The sequence below is a fragment of the Triticum aestivum genome, chromosome 7A (genome assembly GCF_018294505.1).
Source record: "Triticum aestivum cultivar Chinese Spring chromosome 7A, IWGSC CS RefSeq v2.1, whole genome shotgun sequence".
NCBI classification, from domain to species: Eukaryota; Viridiplantae; Streptophyta; class Magnoliopsida; order Poales; family Poaceae; genus Triticum; species Triticum aestivum.
In genome coordinates, this window is record NC_057812.1 from 143,387,323 (window position 1) to 143,400,736 (window position 13,414).

Here is a 13,414-nt window from a genome sequence, read left to right on the forward strand (position 1 = left end):
AGCTTCACGGGCAGCAACTCGCGCAACGCGCCGGCGGCGCCATTGGTGTCTCCGGCGGAGGTGGCATTGGTGTCTCCCACGGCGGCGCCGGCATTGCAGCTTAATACACCTGGGTGTGGGAAGAATACGCCGGCCGACACTTCGATAGCAAGCGGCCCCTCCGTCACTTGCACGCCCGCCATTGGCAGTGCCTCGACATTAGCCGATCTCGACGCCATCACGGTAACTAATTAAGCTTCTCGGCCGATGACTTCATCTCCTTGCCTTTGACTGGGCATCCCTGACGCCCTACATGTTTTCGCAGGGCGTCGCTGACATTCCGTGCACTCTCCTGCACTTCGTGAACGACGAGTTGGTCGATGTCGCCAAGGGCAGAATCGTTCAACCGGGCAGCCGCGTGTTCCACGGTAATCAGATGCCACCCACCATTTATAGGGTTCAACTGGTTCGGGTGCTGCCGGGCTTTGATAACATGTTACCTCCGTATCGACCCCATGGGGCCGACGAAGATTATGTGATGACCCTCAGCGCCTGCATAAGCTGGACCATGCTTTGGCCGAAGAGCCAGATTCGTTTAGGGGCGGGGGACACCACCCCACAGACAACACCGCCAGTCGTGCCAGCGCCAAGCCATGGCAAGACCCCCACAATGCTACCAGACATGCCGGACATGGATATGGCACAGGATCCGAACATGCATATGGCACAGGATCCGGACGACGCCAACGACGCAACGACGGTACATTTACCAACGTTGGTAAGTACTTCAACGAACATGGGTACGGTGACGAATTCTTGGGGCCTCCTTCTCAAGAACCCAACCCTGCAAAAGACGATCTAGCTGGTACCGCGGAGAAACCCAGTTGCAACAGGCGTCGTCTGGCATTCAGTTCTCAGGAGACGCCTCCAGCTGCCGCCTTCACCGAGCCTCAGATAGCCGAGGTGCGAAATATTATCAGCCCCAACACACTCAAGAAGGTTGTCTATAAGGAGAACTTGATCCCATTACAGCAGAAGAAGAAGGGACGGAAAAGAAAGAGTAACAAGGGTGCGAGCCAGCCGGCACCGAGTACGATCCGTGCTCAGGACGGGCCACCTTCACCTAAGGATATCTCGAGGAGGGTGCATGTGGCGGGTAGGCCGATGCTACCGACTAATCTGCTCAATGCTGCAACCGGTGCTATGCGGAGTCTGCATGACAGTGTTCTTTCTTTGGAGAAGCGGCGTCTCCGAGAGAATGATGTGGCATACCCGGTTTTCATGGCCAAGGTGCCATAGGGCAAGGGCTTTATGGATAGCTCCGTCGAGGGTATGATTGTCCTGCGGTTTGATGACATCTTCGCTATGTTTAACCTTCATCCACTGCACTACACCTTCGTTCGGCTATTTTCGCTGAGTATGGAGATGCGGATCATTAGAGACAAGACCCCAGACATCGTGATAGTCGACCCCTTCTACATGAATGCCAAGATCTTGGGCAGCGCTGGGGACCGGCAAGTCGCGAGTTCATACCTCGAAGGCGTCATTCTGGCAAACCCAGATAAGGATAACTTCCTCGTGCCTTACTTTCCCGAGTAAGTCATCCCCTCACCGCCCCGTAACATATGATTTCTTAGATTTCGATCATTCTTTTTTCCCCTAACATTCCGTGTTTTGTGCAGTGACACACATTGCACACTCATCCTCTTAAGCCTGAAATATTCCATGGACACGTGTTTCGACTCGGACCGTCAGTCGAAGAAACACTACACAAATATCAAGAAAGTTCTTGATGATGTTCTCCCTGGCTACGCCAGATCTGGAGGCACCTTCAGCAGGCCAATTCGTAGCTACGGCAAGCACGTGTTCGCCCACAAAACGACGTTCCCCTGCGTCAAGCAGCCGCCTGGCGGTCAGAAGGATGCCTACTACGCCCTCCATCACATGCGGGCGATCATACGGGACCATAATCACCTTCTGCTACCAAATAATCTCAAAGATTGGGCCGCAAGCTTGTTGGCAATCCAGGACATGGACATCAGACAAGAATTCTTTTGCATCCAGTCGGAGTTTGCGGAAATCATCCATCAAGATGTCCTTCATACCTCGGGGCAGTTCTACCTCAGATATCAACCGTCCAACAGTGAGATAGAAACAACGCTACAAATGCAGGCTGACAACACCCGTGATTTCATGACCATCACGACAGACGGTGGCTTCATCCACGCTCCGGTCCCTTAGTCGAGTCGAAAGTAGTGATGCTATGTGTAGTTCTGAAATATCGATTAGCTCATATTGTAATTAAACTTTAATGAACTTGTATGTCTCTTTGGTTTGGACAGTCGCTCAACTTATATGTAATCGATGCTATTTATTAGTAGGACCATGAATCGTGCTATTAATGTCTTGCTTTTCTCTTCCGATCCTTTTGTTGCATACTTATATATTGCTTATGTATTGTCTCTGAATTGCTACTAACATTTTGTTTGGCTAGTGCATAGAGATGTCGTCGTATGTCGTGTACAAGGGTAAGGTTCCCGGAGTTTACGACGGCTGGGAGGAGTGTCGGAGACAGGTTCACCGTTTCAGCGGTAACAGTTACAAAGGATACACCACTAGGGCGGAGGCGGAAGCTAGATACGCGCGCTATCTAGCGGGAGAGAGGAGGGAGCGGAGGAGGAACCGGATGAAGACCAGTTTCATCGCGATGATGCTAATCGTGATGACCGCAGCTCTCTTCTATGTGATGGTAGTTTAGATGATCGATATCGACTTGTAATATGAAGACAAACTCGCTACTCGCGGTCTCGAGACTTGTAATGTTCTAACTTTGTTCGGTCTTTTGAATTCGGAGACTAATATGATGAATTGTATTCGGAGACTAATCTTCTATTGTATTCGATAAATCTGCTGTTGTTGTGTGGTGCTATCTATATTCTGTCCAGTAATATATTTTGTAACCTGTGCAAATATCAGAAAAGAAAAAAATTCATAATATTCATACTAGTGGCGCACTGCAATAAACACACTATTGGCGCACTGCCTAGTAGTGCGCCATTAGTAACCCAGAACACAAGGTAAATATGGCCCCTTGAGAGGCATACTAATGGCGCACCAGGGGACATACTAATGGTGCACTGCCTGGTGCGCCACTACTGTCTGGTATACTAATGGCGCACCAGGGGTGCGCCATTAGTATTAGTTACTAATGGCGTGATGATAGTGGCGCACCTATAGTGCGTCATTAATGGCCAAAACAGGTGCGCCACTAACAGGCCTTTTCCTAGTAGTGCACCTGCTCGCTGTGCGTCACGCGCGATCGCCAGCAGCGCGAATCGGTGCCTACAACGCTGAATAGGAGCTCCCTACTTTTCTTCCATACCTCTCGCTCGCCGGGCTGACTAATACGTCTCCAATGTATCTATAATTTTTAATTGTTTCATGCTATTATATTATCTGTTTTGGATGTTTTATATGCATTTACATGCTATTTTATACTATTTTTGGGACTAACCTATTAACCTGAAGCCCAGTGCTAGTTTTTATTTTTTTTCTTGTTTTTTAGCTTCGCGAAAAAGAAATACTAAACAGAGTCCAAATGGAATAAAACCTCGCGATGTTTTTTAAAATTATAAAAAGTGCAATTTCTATGTAAACTGTGTGCCAAATTTTATCTTTGCTTGTTTCTATTTTTTATTTTCTTTCTTCATAAATCGTAATGCCAATGCCACTAATTTATTCCTCCTCAAAAAGCCTTCATTATTTTAATTTTTCTTCAGCGTTGTTTCATTGCATTTCTTCTTAAAGGGTAATACCAAGCCACTAATTCATTCTTTCTTAGAAGAAACTTCATTAATTTGAATGTGTTTTTTACTTTATTTTCTTTCTTATTTATTGGCAATACTGATGTGACTAGTTCATTCCATCCTAGGAAACTTTTATTCCTTGTTTGCGAGAATACCACTATATTATGCTCATTATTGCATATTTTTAAAAAGCACAATTTTTGTGTAAATTGTGTAAGTTTTATCATTGTCTTTTATTTCATTTTCTTTCTTCTTAAAGGGTAACACCTATGCCACTAGTTCATTCATTCTTAGAAAGCATTGTTATTTTGATTTTGTTTGTTTTGGTTTGGTTTTTATTTCTTTTTCTTTTTTAAAGGTAATACTAAAGTCACGAATTCATTCTTTTTAGAAAACTTCATCGTTTTGGTTTTTTTAGTTATTACTTCATTTTATTTCTTTGTTTATGATAATACCAATGCCACTGATTTATTCCTCCGTAGAAACTTTCATTTTTGTGAAAATACCATTAGTTGCATATTGAAAAAAGACACAAAGTTTGTGTAAATTATGTGCAAATTTTGTCAGTATTGTTTTATTATTTTTCATTAATTTTTTCTGAAAGGGTAATACCAATGCCACCAATTCATTTCTTAGAAAACTTCAATACTTTGATTCCTTTTTAGTTTTTATGTTATTTTCTTTCCTTTTTAAAGGTAATACCAATGCCACTAATACAATTTTTATTAGTATTTTTTTAAATCCCACTATTATATGCTTATTTTGCCTATTATAAAGAACATAATTTCTCTGTAAACTGTGAGCAATTTTTGTCCTTTTTCTTAAAGGGTAATACTAACGCCATTAATTAATTCTTCCTTAGAAAACTTTGTCATTTTGATTTTATTCTAGTTTTTATTTCATTTTCTTTCTTATTTAATGGTAATAGCAATGGCACTAATTGCACTATTATACATTTATTCTTACATATTATAACAAAGCGCAATTTCTATGTAAATTGCGTGCAAATTTTTCATATTATAACAAAGCGCAATTCCATAAATTTTACTATTATAAGCTTATCTTGTGTATTATAAAAAGGTGTGACTTCTGTGTAAATTGTGCTTTCCTTGTGTCATTATTTTAAGAGTTTTTTCCATTTTATTTCTACTTAAAGGATAATATCAATGTCACTACTCCATTAATTGATAGAAAACTCGAGTGTTTGATTATGTTTTTGATTTTACTTGTTTTTTTTTCTGTTTTCCTACACGCATGGGTTACACGTGCATCCATGCATGCATGGCCTGGTACTGGTCCAGGCCAACCGGTGTGGTGATGTCTCGTCTCTATCACAATTAATTATTCAATTCACTACTAGTACTCAATTAGTCGGTTGCTAAACAAAGTGAGTTGACCAAAATTCGGTGTAATTTTTTTGCAAATTTTTTCATTGTTTGTTTATATTTTTATGTTCTTTCTTCTTCAAGGGTAATATTAATGCCAATAATTCATTGTAGCTTAGAAGATTTCATTATTATGATTGTTTTACATTTTATTTTTTTCTTTCTTGTTTAAGGGCATCGTCAAGTCCACTAATTCATTTCTTTTGAGAAAACTTCTTGTTTGCAAAAGTTCCACTATCATATGTTTATTCTTGCATATTGTAAATAAATATAATTTCTATATATATTATGTGCAAGTTTTATTATTTTTTATTTTGTTGGGTTCTACGGTAGGGTGCATCGACTGCAAATTAAAATTTTCCTACGCGCAGAACAACCAAGAACATGCTACGGGAGATGGATCACAGTTCGTTACCACTAGACGCGCAGTACCGTGCAGCGGAAGAAGAGTTGGGGCAGCGCGTCCGCGTGGATCGTCTCCTCCTCGTCCGATCTTCGTCGTACAGCCGGTAGTCGGTTCCCACGTACAGGTTCGCCGGAGCGGCGCAAGTACACCGCCTCTAACGGTATCCGCGCGTGCAGGAGGAACGTCGTGCGGTAGACTGCTAGGTCCGATCACACAACCGGCGGCGAGTGGAGGTGTCTATTCGCAACACATGCAAACCCTAGTGACAGTGCCGAAGCGATCAACCGCGTGAGTGTGCGGCACCTCCACTTTATATAGGCGCCCGTCGCGGGCTCAACACTTGGGCCTCGCACGGACCCTAAAGCCCATAAGTCTACTCGGCCACAATCTGAATATAGTTCGGATCACATCCGGCCAGTGTCCCCGGATTCGACCTCGTAGGTTCCTTTCCTTAAGCGCGCGACCCCTTAGGTTCAAGCCGGTTTGGTCGCAGTTCGGATCACCTCCGAACTGCACAGTTGGTAGCGGCCTCTAGCAAGGCATGCCGAATACCAAACAGAATATGAAGCTGGTTAGGCGAACCTGTACATCATACTTCCATTCCTTTTGCCACACGATATATGTTGTCGGCTCAAGGCGAGTCTGTCATCCTTGTGCTATCCCGACCTCTTTCTCATTCCAGTGATGCCGACCACAAAACGGATTATCTCATAATCCTTGTCGCATGGCCATGCTTATCCTGGTCGGATCACAAGAGGGGCCCAGAGTATATCTCTCCTGATTAGAGGGGCAAATCACATCTTGCTCGACCACGTCTCGCAGCATGGTTCTGGACAAATCCGAAACCTACCTTTATAACTACCCAGTTACAGAGTAGCGTTTGGTCGGCCCAAAGCAAGTCTGTCACCATCCCGAGTACATGCGTCAGCTCAGATCTTAGGACATAGAACATATGTTGTACTAGAGACTCACAGATGACATATCGCTGCGTCTCATAGTTGGGTCTGTCCGACTCGTACCTTATCTCGACTCGGATCCGACTATGTCGAATCCGACTAGATCCTTGCAAGTCCATATTATCCGGTTAGCATATAATGCTCCATGGCTAGTGAGACCAAGCCATCGACCGTGTCATATGCTAATCTAGTTGGCTGCGCGTCCATACAGCCCTTTCGACTAGGGACCTTTTAGGACAGTCATCATATAATGCATAGTCCCACAAACAAGTCACGTACTTACTGATACACATCATTGATAATGTCCAAGGACTATCTTTATTCATAAACACATAGGAAATAGTATCATACATGATTGTCTTTAGGGCATATCTCCAACAATTTTTTATTTTGTTTCGGAGGGGATGGTGGTGGTGGGGTGTACGGTTGATGGTGTAGGAGTGCAACTTGCTTGAGGTTAGGCAAGGCTAATCCATCAATCATAGTACTCCTTGGCTTAACGACAAAAACAGGCACACAAAGCAGCATCCTTTTTTTTTTGTGGGTAACACAAAGCAGCATCCTTTTTTTTTGTGGGTAACACAAAGCAGCATCCAAGCATGCAATTACCACGTACCAAAAAATAGTTTAGATGAAAAAGGAGAACGATTGGAGGAAAGTACGTATGTATCATGCGTCCATGCATATGCATGCAGAAGCATCATGCGTACATGCATGCATGCGTAGATACACGCATGGGTACTAAAAAAAGTTTCGATTGGAGGAGAGGATCATGAATGCATATTATGCATGGGTCCGAAACGTGTGCATGCATAGCGAATCAGGCTGGAATTGCCCGGCTAGCCAACACACACGTTGTGTGTCGACTGACCCAAAAATAAGAAAGAATCAGGCGACTTACACGCAGTCGCTCCCTAATTTTAAACATCAAATTCATGTGAAGACGGTAATCCATTTCCTACATGCATGTTGCTGGAGGCTTACTTCGGCTTTATCATTACGAGTGTTAGAGGGTGTTTGTTGGCTTAGGGACTTAAAAAAGTTTCTATAAGTCTCATTTAAACCAAACAGGAGGGACTTATAGAAACTTAAAGTGGACATTTAGGACTTATGAAATAAGACTCTCAAGAAAGGACTTATAGGGATTTATAGTTGTAATGTGGTCTTTTAGTCCATGTTAAGTCTCAGAAACCAAACAGGTAGGAACTTTTTAGGAACTAGAGACTTATAAGTTGGGACTATAAAAATCCTAGGACTTATGAACCAAACATGGCCTTAGATTCCCTGTTTTGTCGTGTTTAGCTAACAAGCATATAAGGTCCAAAATAAGGGGCGTTAAAAAAGTCGAAAGTTTAACCTAAGTGGTTAGAAGTTGGTTGTTTGAGTTGGACTCCAAGAGTAAATTGCACTCTAGTTACAAGGTAGGAAGTGGGCACTGAACGTACATGACAAAGGAGGGCGAGTTAACTCGAGGAGAAAAAGTTACTAGTATCTTTGTTTTATCTACTTACTGCCAAGACAAGTGTAAACACATCGACGGCTCCACCTCATCCTTGGTATAATCTTCCCATTCTCATTTTTCGTGATTGTTCAGTCAGTCCCACATAGATTCCTGAACGTGTGGTTGGTGTATAAATCAGGGCGTCCTAGACTAGGTAAAAAGCCCTGGTGTATACTGCTGTAACTTCCAATGGCTTCTCCCTTGTTCTTGTGCATCCTCCTGGTCGTATTTGGCAGCTACCTTTCCACCATTTCTGCTGTAGGCAACGGTAAGCAAAGCTTCGTTGTGGTGTCAACCAGGTCATTTCAGACACAAGATGTTTGCTCCACCTCCAGATCCACAGGTACGTACGTGCATGAATTGAGCGTGGCATAATTTTCGACGTTAATCGATCTGCATGTATGACGCTCGGATATATGTTTCAGTGGCGCCGCGGCCAAACGGCGCCGCTGTGCCGCTGGTGCACAGGCACGGACCCTGCGCCAAGTCGCCGTCCACCGACAAGCCATCATCTTTCGTCGAGGCGCTTCGCAGAAGCCGCGTCCGCGCAGACTACGTCATGAGCACCATGCAGATGCAGGACCAGGAGGAGGGCGAGGTAAGCATCCCGGCGCATCTGGGCACCTTCGTGGACTCGCAGGAGTACGTGGTGACGTTGGGTCTGGGCACGCCGGCCGTGGAGCAGGTCCTCCTCCTGGACACCGGCAGCGACTTGTCGTGGGTGCAGTGCGCGCCATGCAACTCCAGCGACTGCTACCTTCAGAAGGATCCCTTGTTCGACCCGCGCAAGTCCTCCACCTATGCTCCCATTCCCTGCGGCTCTGACGTCTGCAAGATCCTCCAGTCCGATCACCACTTGAACAATGGCTGCAGCATGAACGGCAATGGCACCCAGTCCCAGTGCGGGTATCGAGTCGAGTACGGAGGAGGGTCAAAGACCAGCGGCGTGTACAGCAACGAGGCGCTCACGTTGGCGCCCGGCGTCATCATCAAGGACTTCCATTTCGGCTGCGGGTACAAGCAGGGTGGCCCCAACGACAAGTTCGACGGCCTGCTCGGGCTTGGCCGCGCGCCCGAGTCGCTCCCGGTTCAGACCTCCGCGCTCTACGGCGGCTCTTTCTCCCACTGTCTCCCGTCGGTGAGCAGCGGCACCGGGTTCCTCGCCCTCGGCGCGCCCAGCAACACCTCGGGCTTCTCGTTCACGCCCATGACCCACTTCATGGATGACGCCACCTCCTACCTGGTGAAGCTCACCGGCATCAGCGTTGGCGGGAAGCAGCTCCGCATCCCACGAAAGGTGTTCGAGGGGGGCCTGATCGTGGACTGCGGCAATATCATCTCACATCTGCCAACGACGCCCTACGCGAAACTGCAGTCCGCGTTCCGGGGGGCCATGGCGGCTTACCCGCTCATCCCGAGCGACGACGGCGACACATGCTACAACTTCACCGGATACAGCAACGTCACCGTGCCAAAGGTCGCTCTCACCTTCACCGGCGGTGTCACGGTTGACCTCGATGTCCCCAACGGGCTTCTGTTGGATGGTTGTCTGGCCTTCGCCGAGTCTGGGCCAGATGATTATGTCGGGTTCCTCGGCAATGTCCAAATGAGAACGTTGGAGATGCTGTACGACGTTTGGGGTGGTAGACTCGGATTCCGGGCAGCTGCCTGCTGAATCCTCGACCTATACATACGTCAATCGATCGGGAGCTAGCTTACAAAAAATATATCAATCGGTTTGTTCTTAACTGCTCGAGTGCTACACGATGGATGACCCGCCCGATCATCGCGTCAGTTCTACTCCCTCCGTTCCAAATTACTTGTCGCAAAAATGAATGTATCTAGAACTAAAATACATCTAGATACATGCATAACTGCGATAAGTAATTTAAAACGAAGGAAGTCGTATTTTTCCGTTTTTGTCCGATTCCATCCTATCGCCGTTTGTGGTAAGAGGATATAATATAATAGAATTTTTTTCATGCCTCCTCCTCTTTGTGTTGAGTTTTGCCCCACCCATCTAACATTGCCCACTTTTGTTCTCCTCCGCTCGTCTGCGCCTCACAAAAGGTTAAACCGTGCCTTGCCGTCAGGTTAAAGCCGTTGACCGTCACTTCGCCCGGTACTGACGCGTGAGACCAATCTTTAAGGCCGCATGCATCCGCATTGCCGACTCTTTTGTGCACACCGTGGTGTATGACCCACCATTTGGCCGCATGCGTTATTGATTTCGCGTCGCCGGTTGATTCCTACATAGTCCGAGACTCACGCGTAAGACCCGTCGGTATGCAAAATTTAATTAGCGTCGCCTATTGTTTCCACATAAGCGACGGCGCGTGTTTTCACACATGGGGAGTCGTGTCAGCCGGCGCCCATTAATGGTAGCTTAACGCCGCAACCCACCCTTCTCGTGCCATATATGCATCCCCCTATCCCATTTCGTCGCTCGCCTCTACAACCTTATCCACCTCCAGTGCCATTGTAGCACAAACCCTACCCTCCTCTCCCACCTTCCTTTCCGCATCCATGGTGTGGCCGGATAACTTTACTCTCCGTGAAGCCGAGCTTCTCGCCAGCTACGACATTCGTGCACCGCTGGACACACGTCTGCCGGTGGGATGGATTGTGAGTCAGGGGGTCGTCTGGTGGCGCCTGTTCCCGCCGTTGGCTCGATAGCCTTTGTGCGCGCCGTTCGCAGGTTTTAGGCAGGTCTGACGCCAGAGGAGAGGGCGCATCCAGACTTCGAGCCTAACAACCCATTATGGCCGCACATCCTCGCCCACGACCGCACTGCTCGGATCCAGCACTTCGACAGCCTCAACCCGATGGTACACAAAAACATCATTGGGCGATGTTCCTTCTAGGATGGCCTTAGCTTCGAGATCAGCATTGCCGCTCGCAGCTTGATGAAGAAGATTAGTTTCGGATTTGGCGATAGGATCGCGCCGAACTTGTCGTTTATTCGAATAAATTATTATTTGTATGAATTTCGTATGCTATAACTGGATTATATTTTGAGTCTTTTGCATACACTTGAAATTAATCATGATTTGTATGAATTTCATTTGAATATGTGTACAAATCAGAAAATGGGTGCAATTTTATATGATTAGCCATTCATGCAATTTTGACAACAATTTGAAAAAATCATAGAAAATAAAAAAGGCTCAAAAATTAAAATCCTTTCGCATGAAGGTCTTTTATGTGCAATTTATTGTGAAAAAATGATAAACTGACAATATCACAAATAAAGAGTTAATTTTCCATTTTTCTACTGGCCAAGATGACTTTTTTTAAGCAAGTACCACAAATTATATTGTAAATTGTGCCCTTTCAATTTTCACATAAAGTAGACCACATGGGATTTCAAAGGCCAATTTTTCATGAATTTTAGTGTGATATTGACATATTTCATTGATATATTAAATTTCTGACGATTTACATCAAGTAATTCAAATTTGAACTACAAGTGTGCTCTAGTTTAGTCCTATAAATTCTGAAAAATCATTTTTACCTTCACATTAGGAATGTAGGAAATATTCGCACAAATTATTTTTACCTTTTTGTGACCGTACTTTGCCGTCTAATTATTATTTTTATAGACGACAAAACCATTTTGTCGTATGTAAAAAAATAACAGACGACAAAGTATATCTTTGTCGTCTGTGTTTTTTTTGTAGATGGCAAAGATGAAACACACCACCCGGATTGATCACATGGATCGATGACATGGCACGATCTGCTCTAGACATCCCCACAACGCAAAGCCCACGCACCCCACGCCCCCACCACTCTCTCTCTCTCTCCCTTATTCTCTTGACACACACCGCCACCACGATCTCTCTCCTTTCTCTCTCGTACCCCTCTCTGCTCTCGATCGAGAGCACGCCGGTGCCCACCACCACCTCGCCCGTCGGCACTGGCATTGCTGGCCACCACTTTGCCTGCTGGCACATCGACCGCTATCCAGCATGCTTCTAAAGTATTAAGTTCATAAAGAATGGAGTAACGCCTTAAGCAAGATGACATGATGTAGACAAAATAAAAAATTAATCAATATGAATAAACCCCACCATTTTATCCTTAATTAATGACAACAATACAAATGGGTGTCTTGTCCCTTTTTGTAACCCGGATATAGAGCACCACAAGATGAACCCATCACAAAGCACCTGTCCCATTGCAAGATAAATCAATCTAGTTGGCCAAACCAAATGGATAGATCGGAGATAAATACAAAGTTATAACAATCATGCATAAAAGAGTTCAGAGAAGACTCAAATAATATTCATGGATAATCTAGTCATAAACCCACAATTCATGAGATCCAAACAAACACACCGCAAAAAAAGATTACATCGAATAGTTCTCCAAGAACATCGAGGAGAACATTGTATTGAGAATCAAAAAGAGAAAAGAAATCATCTAGCTACTAGCTATGGACCCATAGGTCTGTGGTAAACTACTCATACATCATCGGAAGAGCATGCAGATTGATGTAGAGTTCCTCCATGATCGATTCCCCCTCCGGCAGACTACCGGAAAATGCCTCCAGATGGGATCTCGTAATAACAGAGACTTGCGGCAGCGAAAAAAATATTTTGGGTAGCTCTCTGTTAGTTTCCTGATTTTAGAGAATTTATAAAGACAAAATTAGGTCAAACAGACGAATGAGGGGCCCATAAGCCACATGGGCACATCCATGTGCCTTTTGGCCTCCTTTCAAGGCTTCTAGGGTCTCTTATGTCCAAAAAAATGGTTAAAAAGTTTCGTGGCATTTGGACTTTGCTTGGTACTGATTTCCTGAAAAATAAAAAACGGACAAAAAACAACAACCAGCACTTGACACTCAGTTAATAGGTTAGTCCCAAAAATGGTATACTATTGCATATAATTGCATATATAACATACAAGATTGATACTATAATAGCATGTAACAATAAAAAATTATAGATATTGGAGAAGTATCGACATGTCCACTCAAACTCCCGATCCAAACAGGTTGGGCTAGCCGGGGAGTAGAAAAAATAGACACACTAGTCCAAAATAAACAATGTAAACATCACATGGCCGAAGAAAAATATAACTCTAATGATCCCAGAAAAAAATCACAAAATATGTAAAAGGGTACAATATACCGTGTTTTCTTCGATAATGATCCAGGGCAAAAAATATAGCACTAATGATCCCAGAAATTTGTGGCGTTTTCGTCTTTAATGTTCACCATTTTTTTTGAAAATGTTCAAGTATTTTAGAAATATCATGAATTTCAAAATAAATGATCATGAATTTGGAAACTGTTCATGAAATTGAAAAATCAATCTTGACTTTTAAAAAATGTTCATTAATTAAAGAATGGTAAACAAATATGTACAGAATTC

At 44.5% G+C, this 13,414-nt stretch overlaps 1 protein-coding gene across 1 annotated transcript; it reads left to right on the forward strand.

The window, feature by feature from the left end:
- The first annotated feature begins 8,222 nt into the window (after nt 1-8,222).
- LOC123150458 (aspartyl protease AED1-like) lies at nt 8,223-9,708 on the forward strand. Its single transcript, XM_044570309.1, has 2 exons — nt 8,223-8,376; nt 8,459-9,708. Exons 1-2 carry the CDS (start codon nt 8,223-8,225, stop codon nt 9,706-9,708), a joined length of 1,404 nt encoding a protein of 467 aa, XP_044426244.1.
- Nucleotides 9,709-13,414: the final 3,706 nt, after the last annotated feature.